Below are 27,519 nucleotides of genomic sequence, written 5' to 3'. Positions count from 1 at the left end.
GATTAAAAACGAAAGGAAATCCAAGTGAAATGCACATGAATCCTTTTAGAAGCCCCTCACAGGGCTTCTAAAACCAGGAGGCAACTGAACAAGAGAACAGCTCCCTTCCATGCACATTCCAGCTGACTCTTTTCACAGCTTCCTTCGCGCCCCCGGCACCGAAGCAGCCTCTTTCAAAGAGCTGTGGGGTTGAGCGTATTAAACAACTGTCCCTACCTTGAGCAGCCGGGCAGCAGGACAGGTAAACACAACAGAAGACAGGATGCAGTAAGTTTTAATCACGCTTTATTCATTGCCAGCAACTGCCACCTCCCACCATCCTCCGCCCGGGTCACAGCTTGACGCAGGCTGTTGCGCAGGGCTCTGCCTCCAGCAGCATCACGGACCGCTCTGCCTTCGCTGTACGGGTCAACACACACCCAAAGGCTCTTCAGAGGTTTGGTGCCACTTACCCTACGTGTGGAGATAAAGCACTATTATTAAACAGGTTTCAAAGGGAGCACGACATTCTAGCAAAAACTCCTAAACAGTCTTTAAGGTTTAGTGCTATAGACTGAGGTAAGAAAAACCTGCTCTAACTGCATGGGCATCTGGTTTTTTTCCTGAACGCTGGGCAAGCTAAGTACATGAAATGGGAAGCTCCCCAACACCACAAGGGAGAAGGACACAAATTAGGGCTGCAGCTTTAGCCAAACACATGGGACCCTGGGTGGAGATCCAAATTACATCTTCACCAGTGGGAGGAACAGGTAAATTGCCCTCCCTCTGAGATGGCTTGAGAAACAGTCAACATGAAAACCCTGTCGTGCAGCTGCTCTGTCTGCACCAAGCGCAGACCAGGGGCTTAACAGGTTCCACTGGGTTCCTTAACAGTGGCAAAAAGTCCTCAGATCGCCAGGCTTTGGAAGCCAGAACTAAAGCTTTCCTCCTGTTACCAGCAAGAAGTATCAGCTTCAGCTGATACAAGGCAGAGGACTGATACATTCTTTGTTTTGACTAAGACTGGTCAGGTGGTCTCTGTACCAACAGTAAAGTCTGACAGAAGTAAAAGAAATAATGAATCTGCTGAAGTTAAAGGAAAAAGCACACTGCCTGCTTTGATATTTACTAATTAAAATGCACGTACTTTAACAGAGAGAACAGCAGAGTTTTTCCCTAAATCTCACCAGTTTTGTGCTGATCACTCTATCTTTCTAAGAGAACAGCTTCCAAACAGTAACACTTATTTACCTACATTTAGTCACGGTAAAAGCCCCTCTCCAACAAGAATTGGAACAAGCACATCTATGTGACAGATTCCAACACAGCAAGTACGTGCCAGGAGCTAGCAGCAGGGCAGCCATGCTAACCAATTGGAATGCTGGAAACCAAAAGATTAAGGCAGAACTACACGAAGAGTATTTTTCGTATCTTTTATAGGACAGAAACCTTTGTTCATGTCTTCTGGTAGCCATCATCTTCTTTTGAGCTGCACCTACAACACAAAGAACAAGTAAACGAGCAACTTTATGCTTCTTCAGAATAGCTTACAACAGTTCTGTAGGCATTAAGGGGCATCTTTTCTACTGCTCTGTTTCTGCATCACCGACTCATTTCATTGTCTTTATATTCCTATTTTAGGAATAAACTACAAAGCAACAGAACAAATAAGCTATTACTACATCTGTGTAAAACTGCCCTCAGAAGCACTGCCTATGCTGTAAAAGTACTGTCTGCATTTAACTAGCCAGCAACTAGTATTTCATTACCCGTGAAAGCTATTATTATTTCCTTTACGAACAGGATACCTTAGCACACAGCTATAAGGAGAGATTACTTTTTATTAAGAATTTGACAGTATAAATTGAGAAGAGACAGGCTGCAGGCTCCAAATAGGCGTACAAAACCACCCATCTCCCGCTCGTTTGCGTAGTTAGTTCATTACATCTCCTCGGTGGGGTACTCCCCACCAGCAGAATGACTGCTTTGCCTCATCTTTCCATTCTTGAGCGCACTAAGAGTGCATGACTGTTGCCATTATGTACCTAGATGGACACAAAAACCCTTCTTAGTTCAAAGAGGTATTTATAAATAAGTACGTGAAACCGGTGTGGTTTCAACAGCTTTTCAGAGTATCTTAAATAACAACCAAGAGGTGAACTTCTTAATACTGTCAGAGAGAACATTTAAACTGCAGCATGGACCTGAAAGCTCTGATTCGGGTTTCCTCGCGCTGTACTAACCAACTCGAATGTCTCTAGCTGTTTTAACTGGTTGCTAAATGTTTATCTACACATGCTCTCAGAAATAACCTTGTTAGGAAGGTGAAGTTGGTGTCTCAGCAAATCAGACCCATGGAGTAGGCGTTGAGTGGCCTGTGACTCGCTTTCCTTTTTCTCTTTCAGCACCATCAAAAGGAAAAGTGAGAAAAACAGCACAAACATTAGTCAAAGCCTGAATTTAATCCCATGTCCTACAGGAATAATTTCATTACAATGAAAGCAGACAGACATTATCTGTAGGGGGTTTTTCTTTTTTGCTTTAGCAGCGATAATTACGTATCTAATTAACGTAGCCTATGGCTCTCCCAAAGATCATAACGTTTAACAATCCCTTTAATTAAACGATTAATAAGAAATGCAGGGGTGGTTCTTACAAATTACCTGATTTACCATCACTGAAGACAAATTCTTTTAAAAATGGCTACGAATGCCTTGTTCACAAAAGACTTTATTATCTAATGATGCATACTGAAAACATACAGAAATCTGCATGGTCCACTTTACATGCAGCAGAACAATCTTCACTTTACAATAAGTAAGTGTCAACTGTTTTATGCAAGAGACAACACTTTAAAGTCACATTTCTTAAAGAAAAGCTTCATTTACAAAAGAAATAAAAGGTAAAGAAGCAATTACCGCTTTTAAAAAGCAGCTGCTTTGTTCAAGAGTGGAAGGTTTATGCCTGCATTGAAAGACAACATGATCACAAATAATGAAAACAATGAACAAACGAAACACTTTTAGCATAAAGCAGTACACTTTCAAAATGACATACAAATAGTTAAAAATCTCATTATGTCGTCTATCTATCCTTTAGATATAAGGTCTTTCGAATGCGAGTCCAGGGTATGTAATTACTAAATGAAAACTCTCCTGTAAGTATCGGTTCTATGTCATAGTGAATCGTATTTAACAAAATGTATACAAAGTCTATAGCAAGTTGATTAAAAAAAACGAAAGGAATAAGAAACAGTACACTGAAGGCGCTCTATCCATCAAGTGCGCTCGCTGGGAGTTTTAAATGTGATGAACAGAACAGAAGCTGTAACTATGCCACGGTTGCAATGCCAGAAAAGAAAACAAGATCACTTATCAAACATGCAGGGAATTCTGCCACAACGCTATTGTCTCTCGCTTGTCAGTTGTTCCAGTAAAATAACAGCTTAAACACCGGTGATGTTGATGGGTTAGCTTACCTTCAGTGTACTGAAAGTTGTACACAACCTGCTTTAAAAGAGGAGACCATCCCTGCGGGCAGGCTCAAGAAGGAACAGACCCCCTTCGGCACTGACTACACCAAGGGCATGCTGCTGTGGCCTGCACACACACACCTAGGAAAATGTGAATATAAACAGCATTTATGCTGGCCATTTTTCAAAGACAAAAATGAAGCCAAGTCTGCTAAAAACAAATCAACCACCCAGTATTACTGCTTTTTTTTTCCTTTTCTTTCTTTTTTTTTTATAACAGAGGCTTTTTTTTTTTTCTCTTTATAATATATACGAACTGCAACCATATACATTAGCATTGTACTTCTGTGCAGTCTTGGCAATTAAAACAGTTCTACAGTGAAAATTTTCACATAAGACACAAAACAGAATTACTCTAACATTTCTAAAAAGAAATATCAGCCTTGATGTTAATTCAAATGTATCATTTCTTCCTCAACTTTGCAGGGGAAATATTTATGTTTATATACATTAATAACTGCTGTGAAATTTCTTCAGTCTTTGTATCTTAATTACTCAAACCCTTTGAACTTCTTCATCTGGTTTAAATTTTTTCCTGGATGAAGGCGTGCTGCAGAGCCTGGTTGATGCTAATCCGTTTAGCTGGGTCTAACATTAGAATCTGGTCCAACAAGTCCTTTAGTTGGTGCACTTTTTTACGCTGGTCTTCAGGGAGTCGTTGGCACCCAATCAAATCTGCTAACAGGTCCTTGGTTGGATTAATGGTGCTCATAACAGTAACTTTCTCCTACAAATACAAAAACGGCAACCTTGTAGGACAGAAGTGAGGCACAGAACCCCTATATCCTGACCAGCAAGGCCCCTCGCAGCGTGAGGGGCCGTCACACGGCCTCCTAAGCCCGCACACAGGCAGAGGAAAAGAGCGGAAACAAGGCCGTGGGGGGGCAGGCCAGGCCAGGCTGCCTCTTCTGCCCAGGCAGTGGCACAGGGAACCTGATGTACCAGCTAACAAGGGAGCACCACGGGGAAAGTTCCCCCACGTGATCACTAATTCTGTGATTCTTGATAACTACAGCTCGTTAAAACGATGCTGAAAGTATCAGCGAGCTCCTACAGCACAAGCATGTCATGCTCGAGTCGGACACCCCTCTCCAAAACGAAGGCAGGATTTCTTTCATTAGGAATCTGAGGACAGATTAGGTGGGAACAGCCTGCATACCTACCACGATTAAACTTTGCTTTCTCTTTTAACAGTTCCCAAATCGCAGGAAAAAGCCCTCTGTGGCCAGGTTATAAGCACGTGACTTGTCCGCGCTGCCGCAAAAGGACATTCTGATAGTTTGCAAAGTCTTGTTTTTAATTAAGATGCCAGGACATCTCTGAAAGGCCAGCAAGAGCAGGAAAGCTTGGAAAAAAGCACGAGGTTAGCCAGCATGAGAAGGACTTACCCTTTCGGTCACTTTATCTACTTCTATATACATAAAGTTGAGGTTTTGATCAAAGTGCTGATCTTTGAACACACCTTTTCGAATCATCTGGAAAACGAGGGAGAGGGAAGAGTTTCAGGCAAGTTCTCTGTGTCTTACAAATGCCACAATTAGCATCAACGTCTACTAACTTACTGCAACATGAATAACTGAATACTAATGAAAAACGTAGCAAAAGGACAGTAGGAGAAGTCCAGACTGAATTAAAAAAATACACTTCAAACCAGCTGAAAAGGGACACGGTATCTTCCAGTGACTTACGTATTTTAATTTTTTTCAGGTCAGTGCTTAGCCTTCACTTTATACTTAGTCTATGAAAAAGAAGCTGTACACTTTCACTTAGTAAGATTTTAAATCAGTATTAATTATACAGTCAGAGAGATGTCTAATTATTTACTTGCTGTTAAGAGACGATGCATATGATAAGAAATAGAATTCAGGGAGGAAAAAAAAGCAAGTGCTTTCTCCTGTTCATTACAGCAGGTTCAGATACTTATTAAACATCATATACTTATTTTTCTTACCTTGTTTGGCATCTTTCCTTTGAGATCCATGGCTAGTTTCAACATATGGTTATTGGTTTTGCCAGGAAAGAGTATTTTTCCTGTATAAAGTTCGTATAACGTGCAGCCTACAGACCACATATCTATACCATAGTCATAGATTTTTCCTATAACTGAAACAAAGCAATTACAGTTAATTCCATATAAAGCAGCCTCACATGACTTAATACTAGAAAACCAGACAGATGAAAAAAAAAATCTGATTTGTAAACTATATTTGTGCTCTTCCTCTCAGGAATAAGAAGCCACCATAAAAGAAGGATGCAAACCTTTTAATTATGAGTATCCTTATTTAAGAGAGGGGGAAGTTTGTAGCTAGCACCCAAACAGATCAGCATGAATTAAATTAAGTTCAGAAAGAAACAAGAAGCCAGAACAATACCTCTAAATTAAAACATAACTACAAACAATCAGAATGCCTTCTCCCTGTCCTCACTGAGCTGACCACCAACATATATGAAGAGTAGTCACACAAGCATGCTTTCAAAGTCTCAGTTTTTGACTGCCATCACATCTCCAGAGTGATGTTTTGCTAAGACCAAACAAGTAAATGCAAGTCAAATTCTCATCTGCTAACACTGGCACATCCTTGCTGCTACTGCTTACTGCACAAGTAGCCAACCCAAATGTACTTACTGATTTCTGGAGCTCGATAAAATCTACTAACTAGATACGGTGTGATGTCGTTATCTGCAACGTGTGAAGCTGATCCGAAATCGCAAAGCTTTAGTATTGTTTTAGACTCGTTTACCTGAAAATCAAAAAAGTAAATACCCATTAGCGCTATTTGTAGCCAGAATTACCAAGAGGAACAACAAATTTAAGCCAGAGACAAGAAAAACATTCAGCCTCTAAACTGGAAGGTTCTTCCCATATTTCAGTCCTTCCGCTCTGTGTTCTAAAGAAATTGCAAAGCCTGCTGAAATTGCAAGTGACAGTTCAGGGCTTCAGATCCTAGGAAATACAAATAAGATCAGCTTCACATGCTATTTTCCCTTACCAAAATATCCTTCCTGGACCTGGATTCCATTCCAGATACTGAAACTATATGTCTTTAGGCCTCCAGCTCCAGTACCCAGACTGTCACTCAGAACAGTGTATTACTCGCCTCTCTGACACATCAATTTAGTGCTGCTACAGCAAGTAGTGAACATTTCAGATACAGTAAAAACCTGAGCTTTTCACAGGGAAGACCACCAAGAACACCAAAGGAAACATGTTTGAGTCCTCTGCTGCACTGCTCTTGCTCTGCTAGCCCAAATGTTTAATGGTAACAAGAAAGAAAAAAAGAGAGAGCATTAAGGCCCTTTCCAATTATTATCACACACAAACCCCAAAATCTTCAGACTCAAACCACTTCCGTTCTGCAGAAAGCAACTATTGATGGAAAAAGTTCAAAGATTTCTCCTAAGAAAGTATACTTACTTTGGAAGACCTGCTTTCTAAAAAGACACAACTGGATGTACTAAAAAGATTTTATTAAGATGCTGTATTGTATTTCTTACATACTATTTGCATCGTGATAGCATTTTAGATCAAAACACGAACCCTTAATATTTTGAGTTAAAAGTAAATATTGACTTCACCTAAATTAACAAAATTAGGTTAATTTCAAATACCTAATTTTCCATTACAGACTGTGCAAAATAAAATTCCAATTATTTATTACTCACCAAAATATTATCTGGTTTAATATCTGCATGTAGGATATTGCACCTTTTGAGAAGCTTTAAAGCCAGGAACAACTGCTGGCTGTAGGATCGCACAGCCTTAATATGGAGTCCAACATCTTTCCCATACTTTTTCAACACCTCTCGTAAATTCATGCTATTAAAGAAAGGAGAGAAAGAATAGGAAAGAACTTAACAAGGAAACATACAGCAACCTCCTAAATTGTGAGACAAACTTGAAGAAGTCAGTTCACTCCAGACATTTTTAGAGAAAAGCAACATTTCACTTAACACACATCCCGACCGGTTCGCTAAAGCAACAAAACTGAAGTGCTGGTCAACAAAGCTCTGTCCTATACTTATTGGACTGGACTTACTTGGTTTGGAACACATTTTTAATCAAGCTTAAGTCGACAGGCTTTATTTGCACGTGAACAGCACTTTCTCAACAATGGCACTGTATGAATTTTCTGAAGAAATAAATATAAAGGGAAGTACACAGAAGATACAAGCAGATACAGGCCACAGTTTTGGGACAAAACCATCAGTGATATAAATAATGTACATGTGTGTTACAAAAAGATAGTGCAGCACAAGAAAACAGTTTGTTGTATGGTTTATGAACTAAAATATAATGGTAATTTCATAAAACCTGCTGTGCTTCAGCATTTCAGTATCTTCACCACAAATACGGCAAAAACTAAAATATTACATATATGCAAAACTTTAGGATATGAACATCTGCTGTCTATAAGCAGGAATAGGAACTAATATATACAGATCTATCCTAAAACAGTATGTATAATTAGCCTGTCAAAAGAGCCTAACTAGTTAAAGGGAAGAGTGAGAGCAACAAAGCACCAAGAATTTTTTTCCTTAGACAGTTGTTGTATGTATAACAGATTCCTCTATGGGAATGCAATCTTAATCCAAACCCATAAAAGAAAGAATTGTTCAAACTATTCAAACTATTGTGACACGTACAGAAGCAGCACTGGGGAGATGAACCATCTTTTAATAGCACATTGTACTCTGTTTCAGAAATTGTCCAAAGTTCAGAATGATGCTTTAAGTAAATTAAAAATAGTTAGTAGTCTGTGGATTTGTGCCTCCAGATAATATTTTAAACAAAACAAAAAACCCAAAGAGCTCCTTGCATTCTTGAGTCTTGGCAACAGAACAAGGTATCAAAACAATGACCAAGAACAGAAGGGTAACGAACCCTCAGTAGCACTTTACTTTTTACAGAGAAATATTTGTCGCCTTACCTGAGTGGCTCAAATACCAGACAGAGATGCTGTTTGTGGTAGAAATGCCTGAACAATCTTAGGCAATGAAACTTGTCATCAGGATCTGCATCGTTAAGCTTCTTCAAAAATTCCAGTTCTTTTAGGCCAGTTTTTTGCCTGGAAACAAAGCAATATTATTAGTAAACAAACCAGTGACATTCTAGTACCTTTTTAATCTAGTCATTCTCTTGCATGGCCATAATCATCAGGAAATGAGAAGCACCTTACTCAACCTTCCACTGCTTTAAAAAAAAAATAGTGGCTTGCAGTCCATGGCTACACATTGGGTAAGTTTAATTCTTTCATTTCACTGTCCTTTAACCTACTTATCTCTTCTTCCTCCCTTCTGGTTGCATGTAAAGTTAAAATTAGATTTTCTCCTGTAAGACAACACTTTAGTTTCAAACATCACTCATCTTAGAAACTTAATTTAAAAAGAAATACTTAAAATTTTAAAAATAATATATGTGGTTAAGCTAAACTGACTATCAAATACATACCCAAAGTTGCTATCAAAATTACATTCCAAAGTGAAACAGCTTATCACCCTTCCTCCTTAAAGTAACTTTTCTAGTTACCTATTCATATAACTCAAAATAACCCAGTTACACACAAGCAAGACAACTTTTAAAACTTTCAAGGTAAAAGTAAGTGGAAAAGACAGATTTTAAGTTGTCTTTAATGGAAGAGAACATAACACATGACTGGAAAAATACTAAGGTGAAGATTAGACAAGCCCTCACATAGATCATAATTCATTCCTTCTGAAAGAACCTCCTTTTTTAAAAAAATTTCATCAGGAAGAGTCCCAGCCCTTTTATCTACATGCAAACATATAGAGAATATACCAAAATAATTAGCGTACAGAGGTATTTTTCTAAGTCACAGATGATCAATTAGGATCCAACCCATAGCCTGACAAACTTATTCGGTCCATAAACCAACTTTTTTTATAGTCCATGACTCCCATCTCAAGAATTTTAGGTCTGGACAGGCCTCATAATTAACTGTAACCTTGCCTCTTGCTACTGGTGTTCCCTGCAGTTTTGCAAACGAGGAAGTGCCTGATGAAAATGCAAGTACCCTTCTCCTGTGATAGCTGTAAAGAAGTGTGGATACAGAGTCCTCAAGCGTTCCCCATAATCTGGCTGATATTAGCAGAAAAGGCAGGAATCACAGCTGTAATCTGTTACTTCGCTTGAAACAAAGGGAGATTCAAATCACATGGTGTAAAGCTGCTGTCACATATGCTTTATTATTAAACAAAAATGTTACTTACATAAGTTCGTTGTTCCTGATGATTTTAACCGCTACTTCTTGGTTTGCTCTTGCCATGTCCCTGGCTCGCACTACGTTACTGAAGACTCCCTGACCAGTGTAACCATAGACATTGTAACGTTTATCTAGAACTTCACCTATGTTAACACCTGAGGGATAAAATCAAGCAATTTAAAGAGGTATGAGTGACATAGAGAAGGAAACTTTTAATGAAAAAAACCCCATTCTGTCTAGTTCAGAAACACAGGATGAATGCTAGAGTCACTTAATTCCCTAGCATACAATGTTTTGTACCAGTGAGCTTTGTGGAATTTACGGGGAACAAACTGGGATGTTGAAGTGAGGTTTAACTGGGGTTAAAACCTGCACACCCGTGTCAACTGTTAACATTACAGGCTCAGTGAGGGCACTGGGGTACATTTACACTACAAAAATGTTGTTGGACTTTTTTACACAAGGGTCTTCTCCGTTCAGCACCCTCACTCTAGCTGTCCTGGCCAAGCAACAAACGCAACTTACGGTAATAGCCTTCTGCATCCGTCCAGTTATCCCTGAGATTGGGGTTTTCTTTGAAGTCTTTTCCAAACCCAGCAGCCCGCAGACGAGCACTCTGAAAGGAAAAGAAAGGCAACAGCTTTGCTGGTGTGCTCTATGTTTCTCCTTGTTTACCTACCCAAAGCCCCGTTTTCCTACTGGAACACTGTTCCTGCTCCACAGTACAAACACACTTATCTTGTAGGAGACAGAAACTACTGAGCACAAAATATTATTTACATAGTGGTCTCTAAAGACTGATGCAAGGAAAGAGGATGTGAACAACCAACAGAACTATTATTAAGCATAAACAGGTAAAATTTCAATTAATGCCCAGAAGAAATTTGTCCAAGTCATGTTAGAATGCACATGTTGGACCTTCTGAACAAGACTTTTTACTTACAGTGTGTTTGCAGTAATCCTGTTTAGCAATTCATGGGGAAAGTGTAACCGTTCAAGCCTTGAATTTCTGTTCATTCAATGCCCCTTCACAGATTTCCTACTATTATATTTATGATCATAAAATTACTACAATTGCTGTTGACATCTCTTAACAGATTTGCCAAAACACTGCAAATTCAAATCTATGATTACCAAATAGTATCTTCAACTGGAAAAAGTTTCTGGAAGGGAGAACTGTTCACTTACAAGCTATTTAAATCCCTATGTGTAACTGTCAAATATTAAAAGCACACATCACCCCACCCCACTATCCTTCAATTCTTCCAAGTCAAAGGACTTTTGAGTTTTTTTGATTATTATTACTAGAGTGACACCATGGCAGCTGTTTGTCATCAATGCTTGTTGTAACTAACAGATAACGTCTGCCATAAACCAAAATTAACCAAATTATCTGTAGATTTAAGTCAACAACAAAATTGTTGTCTTGATTTATTTCTCAGTGTTGTGCATCAGCAACAACATGGTAGATTTACTGAGACCAGTAAATACAATCTCAAAACCAGTCACTGAACTGCCACTTCAGCACATTTACAGAAAAGCTGCTGCAACAGAGCGAAAGTAAAAACAGGAAATGCATCTCTTCATAAAAACCCAAACCAAACAACAAACTACACCGCCACCAAGCCAGCCATCACGTTACTCCAGCACGTGATCATTAGCTGAGTAAAATATCTTACACAGATATTTTTTAATCACGAATCTCTGAAAAAAGCACACACTTAGGAGTGTGCAGCACGGTAACGTTAGCATAAAACATAACTTATTTATAAGTTTCTTACCTTGTGCCATTATAGGTCCTATTCTAAACACAGAAAAATTCCCTAATTACTCTAATTCAACTCCCACTAGTTTCAGCAGTTTTTCTTTCACTAAAGTATAAATTAAGAATGACTGTCTGCCTCAGCTGATCGAAAGACTCAGAACATATTATCCACTCAGTTACATGTGCTTTTCACTAATCAAAAGTTCCCACAAACTTCAAGCAACAGCAAATCCCTAGAAAAGTCCAAACTCAAGCAAAAAAAACCCCAAACCATACATTTCATCTCAAAGAATTACCTACATCAAAGTATGCAGCGAACATATCATCTGATTCAGTGAACATATCAGGAGCTAGCAGTTTCTTCTGAGATGAACCTTTAAAATGAAATTTAGATTACTCAACATGGAAGAGACAAACTAATAGTTCTGTTACGAGTAAAATTAATGACTTGGGATCTTTACAATATAATCCATGCTCAGTATGTTGGCAAACAAGTAGTTCTACTGATACTTCTAGCAAACACCATTTTACATTCTAGAAATACAAAAATCAGACTGGGCAAGTTCTTCAAAGCACTCAAAAAAATTTACACAACCTTGAAAAATTAGTAGCTCTCAATTCACACAGGAGAAAGCAAAAAGTACATACTTACATAATCCCTACAGGTAATCACTATATATATGTATAAATAGAAATATAAAATGACTGTGTGCATATATTTTAAAAATATAGACATATTTTCAATATACAAGTTCAGGCTTTTCTGCTAATCACAGGTATTTTACTAAAAAACAAAGTTACAAAGCCCAGAAGTTGTTTGTTTGTTTGGAAAATGTTTTCTTCAACCCTGTCAAAAAGTATGTTATGTGTGGCTTTCAGTCACAGACAATGTTAACTATTACATTAAAGAGAAACATTTTTAATGCAGGCAAGATTATCCCTTTCTCACCTTTTATTCATCTTTAAAGTCCCAAAGACATTTTACTTGGTTGATAAGATAAAAGCAAACAAAAATATAAATTAAGTATGCATTAGTGAAAGCAAGTAAACTTCAAACTATTTCATAACACACATTAGGGTAACACCCCTTCACGTGAGCACGGGAATCACAGATACTGCCTGGAGCACATTAAACCATGGAGAAAAAGCAGCTGTTAACCTCAGGTGCTTGAGGTCTCTCGATGCATATAGACGACCACTTTCAGACAAAGGAACTTGACTGAAATCTCCTGACAGCATTGAAAACTCTCACCCATCATGCTGACACCACTGTTTTGAGGTACAGACCTGTCAGCTGCCACCATGAGGAGGCAGGTTATGTCACTGTTTCAAGATACAGACCCTCCTGCAACTTCCTTGAATTTTCTTGGTTCCAGTTACTGACACTTTCACTGGGCTACTTTGAGTTAAAGTAGCTCCATAGCAACTTTCTATCCTGCCACTATAGGAGGTCAGGATATACAAACAAAAGCTTTTGCAAAGAAAGATGGATCCAGTGGTTCCATCTGTTATAGCCAACCACCTCTAAATCAAAATCCAGCAATATATGAAAATTCTCAGATATGCATGTAACTGATCTATTCTTAAAAACAAACCTTTCTTGTAGCTTCATGTCCATGGAGTCACATAGTTATATTTTCATATACTTCAGTGGACAAAATCAGAAGGCAGTAAGCGCCTCTGACAAATGAGAAAAGTGATACTGTGTTAAGCATATGAAGACTAAGTCTAAACTTGTGGCATGCAAATAAAGTGCATGAGAGTTGTTTCCACCTACACTGCAGCAGAACAATCCAAAAACACTGGGAACAGTCCAAAACCAAGGAAACTCCAGGATAAACTACAGAGCAGTATACCAGTCCCAAAGAGATGCAGTTTTATTAGTTTGAAGAGAAGCATCCACTAGAACATAGCATATTTAGCCCCTGAGGATACATCTAACGCATGGCACGAAACAGGAGCTAACTGTCCAACCATTTCCTGAGGGGCTGGGCAGGTTTCACAGCCCTTGTTAAACAGCCTGTGCTGTTGCAATTAAACCGTAAAGAGAAACTCAAGTAGTTAAAACTCATCCAAGTATGTCCACACAGCAACTAGTCACACCTTTTCACTACTTGGAGGAGGTGCAGTAACCCACTTTCACAACGAAAAAAAAGAAAAAAAGGCAGATTTCAGATTTTCTATATTACAGGGTGCACCGTGAGATACTCTGTGTTCCTTTGCCGCAGCGGCACAAGGCAGGTTGTACACCAAGACTTATTTCTCTTCAGTACTGCTGTACAACTGCACAAGCAACTGATTACGTGCAAGGAAGAAGAGGAGGGAGGAAGTAGACATTGCTTTGGCAAGAGGTTATGCCACCAAAATGGCCGTACTGCCAATGACTCTCAAAAGCCTAAACCATCCTAAATTATTACAGACCCACCTATATTCTTCTAACACATTGGCTTTGACCAGATGAAGGAAGGTAAGGGGCACAGCTTCCAACCCACCCCAAAATAAAGACTAAGACTACACTAGGTTTCTAAGAAAGCAAACACACGTACATGAAAGGAAAAATTTGGAAGTTAAAAAGGGTAACTCTTAACTATAAAGGCAGATAGCGTTATTTGGTCTTCCAAATTTATAGCGTGAATTGTGCTAAGAATTATTAGAAATACAGAGAACATGTATTCCTTAACGAGCAAGCTGTTATAACGTTATAATTACTGTTAACATTCTAGGAAACATTCTCAAATTCTGTCTAAAGAGCCAAGCTACTGCCAAGTCTGGAAGTATACAAGGAAACTAAGCAAACCGCTTCTCCTGAAGCGCCCTGGTTAAGAGCTGAGCTTTCATAAATTGCACCACACAGCCAGGTGTCAGATTCTTACCGTTGTTCTGTTCAACTGTCATGAGGTTGTGCTTGGCTTTCACCGATGCCTCAAAGGTGTCCACGTTTTCCCGCTCGTACTCCTTCACATCAGCGGCCACTCTCTCCAGGATGTCATCCGGCGAGTTCGAGCGACTGCGCGTACTGCTCTGAGGACTGCTTGGCTCAGATGGCACGGATATATTGCTGTCTTCTGTCTGGCCTTTGTATTTCTGAAAAGAAACGTAACTGTAAGAGTCTCACCATCACAGCTTATCACCATTTAAACATGTTTATACTCACTCTTTCAATAGTTTCTGCTAGACCTTAACCTTTGCTTTCCGATCACCTACATCTCTAATGGCAACAGATGATTTGCAGAATGGGATGCTGCTTTTGAAAACTCTTTTTCCTGTGGTGCATCACAGCCCAGACCATAAAAGAAGACTGAAAGATTCATGCATGTCCCTTTAAGCTTTTACAGGTCTGTAAAAACCTATTTTTATTGAAGACTAACTATTTTCTTGCACGTGACAAAATCTCAGTACCAAAAGGTTTAGTATTAAGCCATTCTGGCACAAGAGAAGTGAAATAAAGTCTTTAAGGAAAAAATGCTAGAATCTTTTCCTTTTTTTTTTTAGTGTTATGGTACAGAAAAGTAGGCTTTAGATTCAGGGTTATTTTGTTTGAATTGGAAATCCTGTTTGTTCATTCATTCCTGCTGCAAAAATTCAGAGGCATTATTAGTTCAAGACAGCACCTTGTAACGTTTAAGACAACATAATTTTTAACTGAAGTACCATGACATAATACAAATGTCACTTCCTCTCCCAAAAGTTAAAAAAAAAAGTCAAACTGAATAAATGCTGATATCACTCAGTTATGAAGGCTGAACTATTCAGTAGTACAAGCTAAGTTTTCTCATTTAGGGAGTGACCCCTGGAATTTGCTTCCTGCATGGACCAACAACAGGTGAAACCAGTCTTTAAAAATCATTTTGTTTATATGGCTTTGCTCAGTCATAGTTCTGAAGGATTTTACAAGGGACTTTGTATAAAAGCCAACTGGTGAAGAGTATTTTTAGTGCTGTTTAAAACAAGCAATCCAATATAACTGGTGGGCTTTGGGCAACCGGGTCTAGTGAAGGGTGTCCCTGTCCATAGCAGGGAAGTTGGAACTGGATGACCTCTGAGGTCCCTTCCAACCCAAACCAGTCTGTGATTTTGTGGTGTTTTTATAACTAAATATTAAGTATATATGCTACAGCACTTTGCTTACTATGTCCTAACTGTGTGACAAATTCCAACTTTAAAAAAAGTTTGTGCTGTAGAATCGCATCCCCTTTGGCCACGGCTCCTTTTCAGGGGTCTCAATCACTTACTACGTGTCACTACTGTTACCCTCTTACCAGGGATAAGTTGTTCATGGGAACTCGCATGTGTAACAATGTATTCTTTACTTTCCCAAAGATGGAACCCATGTCAGTGGCTTTATGAAGTTTTGGAAATGAAGGAGGACTGCTGCTACTTGAAACTGACCAGTTAGGTTAAATGATATGTAAAAAAACTATATTGACACTATGATATCGATACAACCACAAGGAAAACCTACAGATTAAGGTAACTGAAGAACATTTTTATGATGAGAGAACCACAGAGAACATAACCATGGCACAAAAATGACTCATAGAAGAGTTGCTTCAGTCTTAAAAGCAATGCTGTTGCAATAGAAGTGTACAATAAAGTAATTGGAAAAAATACAGTTAATAGTACTTACTATCATAATGTAGTAATAGGCTAAGACCATTCCTTTATCACAACATTTTACACTAAAAAGACAAAATTAGTTTCTGTAAGCCACATAATATAACTGTGTACCTGAACAATTGCTTGCCGCTGTAATCTTCTTTGCCTTATCTCTGCTTCTTCATCCTCTTCTTCCAAATCAAAGTCTTCAAGACTATAAAAACATCATTACTTTATGTATAACATCATAAACATAAGGTTATCTTATTGAATTTTACCAAATGCACGTCTGTGGTGCAGAACACACACGATCTACTAAATAACAGCTGTTTGACGCACTGAGAAAGCAAGGGTGTACAAATCCCAGTGTGTGTATCTCCATCTCTTTACAGAGAAAATGTACATTTTGGTACCTCATCAGGAATTTGAGCATTTAATTTTTAACTGTAAAAAATTAACAGTAACTGCTTTTAAAGAGAAAACAGCAACAAAAAAACCTTATTCATTTTCATCCCAGCATCATGCTTCCTTGATAAGTTGATTAAGAATGCATACTCTTATGCAGTTGGATTAAGTAGATGTTTAACAAATACAAAAACAATCTGTAGATAGCAATTAATCCTTTCAGCTGTTACAGCTTTTCCTCAAGCGATAACCTTGAGGAAGCAGACCAAATATTGTCACAAGATCAAGTTGAATTTAGAAACCAAAAAACATATCACACCCTCAGTTCTGCCCAGTAGCTTATGGATCTTGATTTTCCTTACCTACTGCAAAGGTTTCCAGGTCACCCATAACAGTAATTTGACAAGATCATAAGTACTAAAACATGATAAACGTTTTAGGTGACAACCCAAAACCAACATAATCAAGATAAATGATCTGTACTTTTTAGATAACAAGCACAATTTAGAAATTCTTACTTTTCATCCGATGAAGACTCCTGTTCAGCTTTCATACCCTCAGAAAGACTACCTTTAAATTTGTCTTCTTTAACTTTGCTTCTACTCCTACGCCTATGGCCACCACGTGACCTGGACCTCCTTCGAAGGCGAGATCTACTTCTTCGGCCTCTATCCCTGGTAACAATAAGAGGGGTTTGAGGGGTTTTTTTTTAGGAAAAGTAGAAAAACCTATTCATAAACCATAAAGTTATAAAGTGACAATGAATTCATGGAGGACGAAATGGATTCAACTTTTCTAAATGTGGACAGAAATAGCATTGTCTTTTTACACAAGCATATAGCAATCCTTATTCTTCAGTAATATTTTACAAAACACATGAAAAAAAATCCAGTGCGCCTGTACCTCCTCCGAGGAGACCTACTCCGCCTTCTTGGAGATCGGCTGCGTCGAAGGGGTGAACGAGACCTCCTTCTAATGGGAGACCGAGACCTTCTTCTGGATGGGGACCACCTACTGGGCGGGCTGACATCTTTCGATCTCTCGCGTCGAGACAAAAGATCATCTCTGGTCCGCGTTCTTAAAAGAGAGGAAGGGAAGGGTAGTAAAACCAGAAGCGAGCTGAAAACAAAAATCACAATTCCCTCTAAAAGCTCGCTTTAAAATCTTAACTGCAGGTGAGGGAAGGACCAGAGGGGCTTCTGGGGGAGGGATGGATCAGTATGCAGCAGAGCTGGCTGCCCTTCTTGTGTGTGTGTCTGCCCACCCTGGGAAACATGTGCCCATATATTGGTCTCGTTCAGGTTAACTCTGGAAACAGAGCTTGTTAAATACCACCAGAAAGCTCTGTGAGGTTTTAAAACAAAGCTCATGCTTAAATAGCGATTTGTTTTCATCTCTATCAGAGAAAGCATTTAATCAACAAATGAGCCCCCCCCAAACTGATTCTTGAGAATCTTCCTAGCAACTTTACAACACAGTATTGAGGTTTCAGACCATGCTACTCCACAGCAATGATTTTAATGTCTATTTCATTTTGGGCACCAGAACTGAACAGCTTCAACATTTCACATATTCTAATACAACAGCTGAAAACTAAAATTCTTAATTAACATGCAAGCTAACATTTCCTCAGATTATAAAAACGAATATTCAAGTGTGACACTATTCAAACTTTGTTCATTATTGTCTACACAGATTCACAATTTTTCAAGGGAAACAAATCCTTGACATAACAAATTAAAAAGCTTAATCGTATTCCATGATAGAAAGACTTCAATCAAAGACTGGATAAGGACAAAAGTTTAAAATATTTAACAATTATTCTAATGAGGTTGCAACTGAAACTCTTGGAAAATATTTTCACACCTTTGTTCAAATTAAAAACCGTAATGCTGCTACTGTATTTTCTCCCCTCCCCCACATCCCTTTTTTTTTTTTAACCAAATTGGGACAAGTTTTTTCAGGTCTTATCTCTCATCAATGAATAAAATCTCCTGGGTCTGAAAGATTATTTACCCCACCCTCCATCGCTGTTACATCAGCTGCAGGTACCTGAACTCATATAAAACAGTAGAGAGCAGGACAGAAGGAAACTTTATGCAAATGCAGAAGCACTGGCAGTTTCTGCAAGAAATTAGTGTAGACTCAAATGCTGGAGCAGGCTCAGCCCTTTAATCCACTTAATTTACATTATGTTCTTGTGAACAGTATTAGATAAAAAGTCACAGGATAAACTGACAGTTGCAGGTTTCCCAGCTAACAAAGCAACTGTACTGCCAAAAGCAAATCAAAGTAATTCTAAAAAATTAAAACAGAGATAAAACTTAGAAGCTGATTAAGAATTCATATTAATCTCATATGAGTTACTTCAGTCAAAGACCTCAGAAGTATCTTACAGGACTGAATGCTGGCAACAGACGTGAAAAATAACAGTACTAGGAATTTTTGGTTAAAACTGTTCATTAAAGCTTCCAAAATTCTCTGACAGCCTCAGTAATTACAGGTAATTAAAAATCCAACACAGCTAGAATTTGTTCAGGATGTCCCACAAGTTATTCCTGCTGATGTGCAAACATTTCCAGCAGAAAGCATTTCTTACTAGTCCCCCACTCACGTGGTGTTACAGAAGTATAAATCTGAGAGCAAAATCCTCAACACATGCATCACCTGAAACAGTGTCTAGGCAACTAATTCAAACTGGCTGCAGTGCCATGGCAATGCAAACTGCCGTGAGAAACGAAAACTGAAGGATGCAAAATGCCACAGAAAAAAAAAGCCAAACACTGTGTCAAAGAAACGGGGCGGCTGCGCCGACACCTCCCTGCTTCACCAGGAAGCAGCCAGACAAACCCCTACGGTTCACAATACTTGCTTAATCTGATTACCAGCACTGGGGCCACCCTCCAAAGCACCTGCGGTACCGCTGAGCAGTAGCGCACACAAATAATAAGCCGATAATACGCCTGCAGAAGACACCACGTAACTGCAACCAGAGTAACCTTCTGTAATACAGGCAGACGGACTTCTACAGTTACTAGGATCTTATTCACCCAGCCAGATCCCTTTGTGGTTCCAGCACACAGATTTCAAGTCATACTTCTTTGTTCTTAAATCTCAGACTGGGTGAAACTAAGACCCGTGTTAGAACATTTTAAATTACTCATTATCCAAAAGCAATGCTGAACTCTGCTGTCTGGTGAACTTCTTACATTTAACGAATTAACTTCCAAAAACGTATACACTTGTATTGCTCTCTGCTTGGGAACTACTGCCCAAGCCAGGCCTATCAGCTTCAGAGCGGATGCCAGTAATTATTGCCTCATGTTTTGTAGTCAATCGCAAGGTTACTACTTCCATAGGCTAAACTGTCTTTTTTAAAAACATCAAGACTAAAAAGACAACAAAAATATTTCAGTCTCTCTCCTTTAAGCGTATGCAAAATACAGTAATGAGGCACAACAGGTCGATAATGAAGCAACATTACCATACCTCTACCAAATGAAAAATATGAAGTATTTAAAGAAGAAAAAAATCATTGTGAGAAGAACACCTTGATATAAAAGATTTGCTTACATTCACACATTCCGACTTTACCATTAGGGATTTTTTTGAGCAGGAAAAAGGGGTTAGTTACCCACTTTTAGCCAATGTTGGTATGTAAGGCTAGCAAGGACTCCACAGAAATTCCTGGAAGCAACAGAACTGTTAACCAAGAAACAAAATAGAAGCCAAATTCTGAATCCAACCAAGCGACAAAAAGGAGACCCTAAGCTACGAAATGTTTTCCCAGTAATAATAAAGTGATATAGTAATATAATAACAATGTTTTTCCAGCAAATAACTCCGCACTTCAACAACCAAAGCCAAATTTGCACGTCTGACAGCTGGGGGGAGTATTTTTCTTTAAAAAAAAGAAAATTTACAGAGTAGGCTCATAACACAATGCGTAATCTGATTACCTCTCTAAATAGCTATTTTCAAAATGAAAAAACAAAACCAACACAGAACTAGAAGACAGTTCATCCTATAGTGTTTTTCCAAAGGTTCATGACATCTTTAAATTACCTGGGAGAAGAGAGACGCCTCCTTTCTGATTCCCTTCTCTTCCTTTCTGCAGACCTACTCCTCACTCTTCTAACTGGAGAGCGGGTTCGAGAGGGGGATTTACTCTGTTTAGATCTACGATCATTAAAAAGAGGGGATCTGCTTCTTCTTGACCTCTCACGTGGTTTGGGAGATAAGCTTCTTCCTTTTGGGCTACGGCCAGGTCGTCTAGGGGACCTGTTTTCTTTCCCTGAAGAAGCATCCTTAGAAGGAGATTTAATTGGCTTTTTTTCTTTGTCAGTCTCTGATCTCCTAGGTTTCCTATCTTTGGACCGTGATCTTCTATCTTTGGATTTGCTTCTTAGTTCTGTTGGAGATTTAGATTTTCTGCCACGATCTCTGCTTTTGTTTTCATTTACAACTGGAGACTTTCTGCGATCTCTTGATTTATTTTTATCATCAGCCTTATTTCTGTCCTCTGGGGGAGATTTTGACTTTCTGTTTTTCTCCTGAGATCGCCTTTTAAGCATTGGAGACCTAGACTTCCTTGTCTGATCTTGAGACTTGCTTCTCTTGTAAGGACTTTTGGATTTCCTCCTCTCTTTTGACTTGCTTCTAGCTGTCTTCTCTTTGATTCCATCGACTGCCACCTTGCCTTTCTTTTTGTCAGATCTGTGCCTAGTCCTTTCTTTTGATTCACTCTTACTTGCTTTCTTGGAACTAGTTTTATTGTCCACAGGTTCTAATTTCCCCTTAGTGTTTGACTTAGCTGTAGGTCTCGTTCCATTTCGTACTTTTTCATTAATCTCCCCCTCTTCTTCAGATCCTGACTCATAACCCTGCAATATTAATCCCATCCCAGACTGGACCTTTCCTTCCATTAATTCATTCTCAAGTTCAGCTTTCAGTAATGCTCTTTGTTTCTCCAAGTCTTCCAGAGGAGCTAAAAAATCAATTTTAGTTCTTTTAGCTGGTCCATCTTCCTTGTCAGAGGCATTGGCTACCTCTTTCCGTTTATGTTTCTTATGTTTGTGTCTGTGTTTATGTTTTTTGTCCTTATCTTCTTCTGAAGAATGTTTATGTTTCTTGTGTTTACTTCGGTGTTTGTGTTTCTTCTTTTTGTGTCTGCTGTGCTTGTTCTGAGGTTGGTCTGCCTCTGATACTTCCCCATTTTCTTCATTTACGCTTTTCTCAGACGCATCCGCATCCTCAGCCCTGCAAAACATAAGAACTACAGATCAGCACTACCCACTCGCTGCGGTCCTTAATCTTGTGTTGACAGTCTCTTTTATGATAGAAACTAACTGGCATTTAATTACCTACCTCTGGGAGAACTAAAAACGTACAACTAATGTAACTAAGTTATAGCAGCAGATACACTTCCTCAGGAACATACAGCTATGATAACAAAAAATTACCAGGGAAGAAAGATACAGCAAATACACTAACAAAACAAATCACCTGGGTGAAAGAAATGGTTATGCTCCTAGGTTCAATACTGACAAGATCTGTTAATAGTATACAATGCTGAATATTTATGCACCCTGTCACTCCATCATCTATCTTAGCTTCTGCTCCACTCCGATGCCTAATCCAATACTTTTAAAAGTATTTTCAAGTGGCAGGACACAGTTGTGCTCTAAAGATCAAAACTTATTTGAAGGGATGACGCTGACCACCTAATGAAACTTGTCTTGCAAAATCTTATGCAGAATCAACTGGTTCTCTTCACTACACTTCACTTTTTCACCAAGTGTACACAACCTGTTAGAAAAATCAAGAATGGTTCTTATCATGTGTTTATGTTATGTGGTACAGGGAATACTACTAAGGAACAGGATTAAGGAATTTAGATGTCAGAGAAGCTTTCTAATAGTATACAAGACTACCAACTTCCCAAGAAAAAAAGCTGTCATTTTAGATCTGTAAAATGGCATTGGCTAAAAAAGCAGAAAATAAGTACAGTAGGTTATGAAAATAATAATGGATGCTTATCTATGCAATAAGAGCTAGGGAGCTGCTTTGGCAGGGGGGTTGGACCCGATGATCTCTCGAGGTCCCTTCCAACCCCTACAATTCTGTGATTCTGTGATAATGCACGGTGTTTCTTAAAAAAAAAAAATTAGCTAGTCACAGGAATGAGCAATTTAAATAGTGACTGCTTCACCTCAAAAATGAAAAAATTCAGCCCTGACATTATGCATTCACTTATCTTTCTTAATGTTGAAAACCATTATTTTTCAACAGATCTTAACAAATAGCTCCTGATCTCCTTCAGAACATCACTTAAGTTACTGTCTGTGGCAAGACAGATATTTGCCTTTTGAAATCTGTTGCCAAATATAGGTACCCATCTAAGCCACAGTTTTGGAGTTCACTAACACACACTTCAACAACTTAAATATAGCTCTTCCTGAGTCCCAAGCCTCATTCATTGATAAATAAATTCCTTACACACAACTGTCAGGTATGGCAGGGGGATGTACACAGAGATGCAGTTACCTTCCACACCCTATCAGCTCCGTATGACAGATGTTTCTGAAGAATACAATTAACGATCTGATAGAATAAATATATTGAAGGTATTCTAAGGCAGGTCTAAAGGATAGTACTTGACTATAAAATTGACTTGTGTCTTCCTAATTAAAGGCAGCATCTTCAAACAGTGCACAGTTACTCTCTCCTGCTTGAGATAATGCCAACTCTGGTGCTAGTAAGTAATATAAAGTTTTCTGCAGCGCTAAAGCCATTCACACCTTACTGTGCCAAAGTGAGAAACTTCCTAAAGGAACAGACTGTTTGAGACTTAAGTTAGGATGCTGTACACTTTTTCCTCTACATCTTCCCCACTACTTCTGCCTATTCAAAAGCATGACGAAATACGGGTGTTCTTAATTGCTTCCTCCTGATGCTCCACACCATTATGGAAACAGAGTATCAGAGAGAGAGAGGACAAACTGCCTTAAAATTAGCTTGCTCAATGCCGCAGTTGGCAAAAAAGACAAGAAAAAGCAGGAAAAACTACTAACATAAAACTTTTTCAACTTGGATTTGCAATCCAGAGCAGTGGATTAAGACATCGAGTCAGTGGTGTAAGTTAGATAAAGGGCAAAAAAAATGTCACGTGGCAAATTTTACAGGAACTATGCATCTTTCAAGAGCTCTTTTAGTGGGATACAGAATGTTGTACATAAGCCCCTGACAACACATTAATGGTACTTCAATACATTACAAAAAAATTCTATGGAACAACAAAAACAATCACATCCATTCCAGCTGCTCCAGATTAGGTCTTCCTTTTCTTAACAGCAGTGTGATAGTGAAATCTACAGGGAAATTACTCTGTTATCGTGTGTATTTTGATGTTACATAATAACCTCCCCTGACAGTCCGCAAAAGCAAGCTGGTAGCGGAGGTACCAGACGAGACACAGCACCAGAGCAGCATCTCAGCCCACTACAGACTGCTCACAGGAGTGCCAGCTCTCTTTGCATTTGTAGCTCACCTACGAAATTACTATTAACTATTTCAGAGCTTACTCACGTACAGGAAGGTTTGTTTCAGGTAATTCCATCAAAACACAGCGAAGCTTTTACTTCATTTAAATGCTTCAGAGGTGTAATTACATGGGTGAGTAGCATTTAAAGAAGATTTCAGAAAGTGATGAGGCTGGTAGGTAACGGCATGTTTAGATCCTAGCGGCTTTAATTAGGGAGCAACCACAACATAATCTTGTTGTAGGTCCCGCTTTTTCTTACTTCTGAATTCCAGAAGAATGATAGGACGTTCATGAAGGTTTAAGAGATTTCACTTATCTTTTCCTACAACCAGCCTTACTACTGCCAGTTTTTACCTTATTAGTGATGTCTTTCCAGACAACACTAAATAGGCACTGTGTGCCCACAAGTTTTGCATGGTTCACCTGTACATCTGCTGCTTTTCCTCACCTGTTTTCTATTCCCAGGATTGATAACAACAAAAGAAGGCTCAAACCACTATTTTCAAAGGGGAAGAAAAATAACAGTGCATACAGCTAAAGTGTTTGTATACTGAAGAGTAGCAATAAAGTAAACATGAGGTTGTCAACTCCGGGCAAAAGTTCCAGAGAGGAAAGTGTTCGTGGGCATCGACAAACCTAAATCTCACGACGACGCTAACCAGGGTGCCAGGAAAATACACCCCCGGATCCCCGGTCCGGCGGGAAGGCGGCAGGCTCGATCTTCGCTTCCCAGCGGGAGCCGGGACTTGCCAGTCATTTCGAAGGGCTGGAAGGAGGGGCTGGCGGCAACAAATCGCTTTTTTGCTTCCACCAGCGCAGGCACTTTTTCATGACGCGAGAGCGCCCGGGACTCGTGGGGAGGTGGGCTCGCCGCAGGGCGGGCAGCCCCGAGGCACCCGCTGCTCCGGCCCGGCTTCCCCCCCCCCTCCCCGTCCCACGTCCCGACCCTGCTCGGACAGAGAGCCGCGGCCTTGCGGGGGCTGGGGGGGTGGGTACGTGTGAGGAACGCGCATCCCGGGGAGCGCCGGCCCGGCTTCGCTCTCAGGGATGCCCCAGCTCAGCGCGCCGCCGGGCGCCCGCCCGGCCCGGGAAGGAAGCGGCCTCGCAACCACGCGGAGGAAGAGGATTCCCCACCCCCCCCTTCAGACCCCCCGCCCCGAGGCAAAGCCGATTCCCCGGGGAGGGGCGGGAGGTGTTGGGGCAGGAGCGGGGAGGGCAGCGCCGGAGCTCCCCCCTGCCCCCCCCCCATCCCCACCCCGAGACGGGAAGGCGCACGCGGAACTGAGGACACGCGCCCGCAGGTCCCGGCTCCGCTTCCCCTCCCCCCACCCTCGGCGGGCCGGCTCGCGCGCGCACAGACCGCGGCCTCCTGCGCGCGCCACCCCCGCCTCTCCCCCTCCAGCCCCCAGCCGGCGGCAGCAGGCTCCAGGGCCCCGGCCTCGCCGGGCCGCCTCACGGCGGGGCGGCCGGCGAGCGGCTCCTACAGCAACCCCTCTTTCCCGGAGCGGCCACCTTCCCCCATCTCCTTCCTCCTGCCCTCGCCAACCCTCCCCCGGGCCGCTTCTCGCCCTCCCCGCTTCCCTTCGCCCGCGCTTCCCCTCCGCCTCCCGCCTCCCCGAGGCACCAGCGCCAGGAGCCTCCCAGCTGATCTCTTACTCGGGCGCTCGCAGCTCGGGCTCCGCCGCGGCGGCCATTTTGAACTTCCAAACTCCTTCGCTGCCGCTGGGGAGACGCGGGGCCGCGGCGCAGGCGCACGGAGGCGCCGTGGGGAGGGCGGGTTGAGGCGGGGGCAACGGGCCGCCGGAAGTGAAACCCGCGGCCTGGGTAAGGAGCGGGGTGGGAGCTCCGCCCACTCCCCCACGGGGTGCTGGCGGGATGCGGTGCCGGGAGCGCGGCGGGGCGGTAGCCGAGCTGAGCCGGTGGTGAGGCGGCGATCTGGTGCCCTCGCTGGGCGAGAGGGAGCTGGAGCGAAGGCTGCGGTGCTCGTTCCCGGCACTCTCGTTCGTGCCTCTGCGTCTCCTGGCGTGGCTCGGCCGCGGCCCCTCAGGGAACCTCGCGGGCATGAGGCCGCCGCTCAGGCTCAGAAGGCGCCCGGCGGCGGGAGGGGCGGTAGCCCGAGAAGGGGCTGCCGGGCGTTACGGTGCGGCATCTCCAGGGACAGCTTGCGCGTCTTGTAAGGCGTTGTTCCTCGTCGTTTGCTTTCCCAGACCCCGGCTGGCTGTACTGTGCCGTACGGGAAGGGCCGGCGGGCCGCTAGCGGGGCTGTACCCGGTACGTGGCTGCAGAGCCGAGGCCGCGGTGTATTAGCGGTGCCGCTTTTTAGCCAGCGGCCTTTGCCTCAGGATTAATGCCGCCCGTTTCGTAGTGGGAGCTGTTCCACGCTTAACGCACGAATGGTGCAGTGTGATTAACCTGTAGGTCGTAACTAATTTCCACGGGAGATTTGAGTAATAGCTCACGGCATGATTTTTCACCCAGCAAAATCCTCACTCCTTTCAGGTAGTCTAAAGGGTCTACAGACATCCCTGTGACTGGAATCTGAGTCTGGATTTCATTGTGGCTCTGAGTTTTGATAAAAGATGTTTGAAATCAGAAAGCAGATTTTAACTGTTGGGTGTTTTTGTTTTGGTTTCTTTTTTGTAGATTTACCTCTGGCAGATAAATGAACTTCAGTGCAAGTACCAATATATTGGTATTTCAGTGAACCTGCATTGCTGCAACAAAATTGCAACGTCTTAGTTGCATGCTGCCACGGCTGAAGGTTTTGAAGCCCAGGCTGCCAGCCTGGTGGAAAGGGTTCTGGTGGAGGTGTACAGGTGCAAGCTCTGCCGCTTCGCAAGCAACATCGGAGGTCAGATCAGGACCCACCTGCCTCACATGCACAGAACAGATACAGCGTGTCAAATTTCAGGCTGTCCTGAAATTGACTGAGATGAAAATGAGATGCACGGTTTGGGAGATGAAGCTAACCGAAGAAACGAAGACAACAAAGAAAATCTGGCGGAAATTGCCTATCTAATTACCTGTGTATCAGATGCTTCAATGTATGAGTCATCACTGTTGTGACATGAGCCCAAGCAATCAGTTGTCCTCGTGTTTCTCACTCCTGTGAACACCTTGTCTGGAGAAGCAGCAGCTCAAATTGCAGCTTGAGGAGCTCTATTCTGTCTGATTTCCCTTTATTCCAAGAGCAAAGATGAAGAAGGCACGCAGTTTATGCATTCTGGCCTCTGCCTGGTTTCCAGCATTAGAACCCAGACCTTAGCTGGAGAGATAAATCCCCCTAAAGCTGAATTAAGGTGTAAAATTTACAAAACTCAGAAGAAAACTAAATGTGACTGTGGTAAAGAGTTAGCTCATTGTCTTAAAGATGCTTGCACCTCAAAACTCTCAGAGGAAGCCTCGTCTTTTTCATCACACAGTGTATTCTTCATCTTTGAAGACTGAGCAGGTAAGAAATCTTGACATAGCTTGCTGT

At 41.2% G+C, this 27,519-nt stretch overlaps 1 protein-coding gene across 5 annotated transcripts; it reads right to left on the bottom strand.

Moving 5' to 3' along the window:
- Positions 1-277: 277 nt before the first annotated feature.
- PRP4K (pre-mRNA processing factor kinase PRP4K) lies at positions 278-25,772 on the bottom strand. 5 transcript variants are annotated; one of them, XR_014618159.1, is made up of 19 exons: positions 25,698-25,750; positions 20,564-21,757; positions 17,402-17,575; positions 17,017-17,172; positions 16,226-16,307; positions 14,371-14,581; positions 11,798-11,871; positions 10,258-10,348; positions 9,740-9,887; positions 8,440-8,577; positions 7,175-7,328; positions 6,138-6,252; positions 5,463-5,614; positions 4,900-4,986; positions 3,458-4,238; positions 2,898-2,943; positions 2,292-2,377; positions 1,429-1,474; positions 278-453 (listed from the first exon to the last, which is right to left on the bottom strand). XR_014618159.1 is itself a non-coding variant. In XM_084280050.1 (15 exons), the coding sequence occupies exons 1-15, from the start codon at positions 25,733-25,735 to the stop codon at positions 4,035-4,037; spliced, it is 3,018 nt and encodes a 1,005-aa protein (XP_084136176.1). In that variant the 5' UTR covers positions 25,736-25,750; the 3' UTR covers positions 2,692-4,034. The 5 variants fall into 5 exon arrangements, 1 of the variants encoding a protein (XP_084136176.1); XR_014618160.1 differs by having other exon boundaries at positions 2,898-3,592; positions 3,961-4,238; XR_014618158.1 differs by having other exon boundaries at positions 2,898-4,238; positions 25,698-25,772.
- Positions 25,773-27,519: the final 1,747 nt, after the last annotated feature.

Source organism: Gallinula chloropus (assembly GCF_964237585.1).
Source record: "Gallinula chloropus genome assembly, chromosome: 2".
Taxonomy (NCBI): Eukaryota; Metazoa; Chordata; class Aves; order Gruiformes; family Rallidae; genus Gallinula; species Gallinula chloropus.
This window is presented reverse-complemented; position numbering and strand designations above follow the sequence as displayed.

Excerpts from the sequence above, each read along its gene's own strand:
- PRP4K (XM_084280050.1), bottom strand. The coding sequence starts at position 25,735 with ATGGCCGCCGCGGCGGAGCCCGAGCTGCGAGCGCCCGA. Across the intron at positions 10,349-11,797 it reads TGTTCGCTGCATACTTTGAT|AGTGCTCGTCTGCGGGCTGC; the intron begins GTAGGTAATTCT and ends TTTTCCTTTCAG. Across the intron at positions 4,239-4,899 it reads TAGATAAAGTGACCGAAAGG|GAGAAAGTTACTGTTATGAG; the intron begins GTAAGTCCTTCT and ends TTGTATTTGTAG.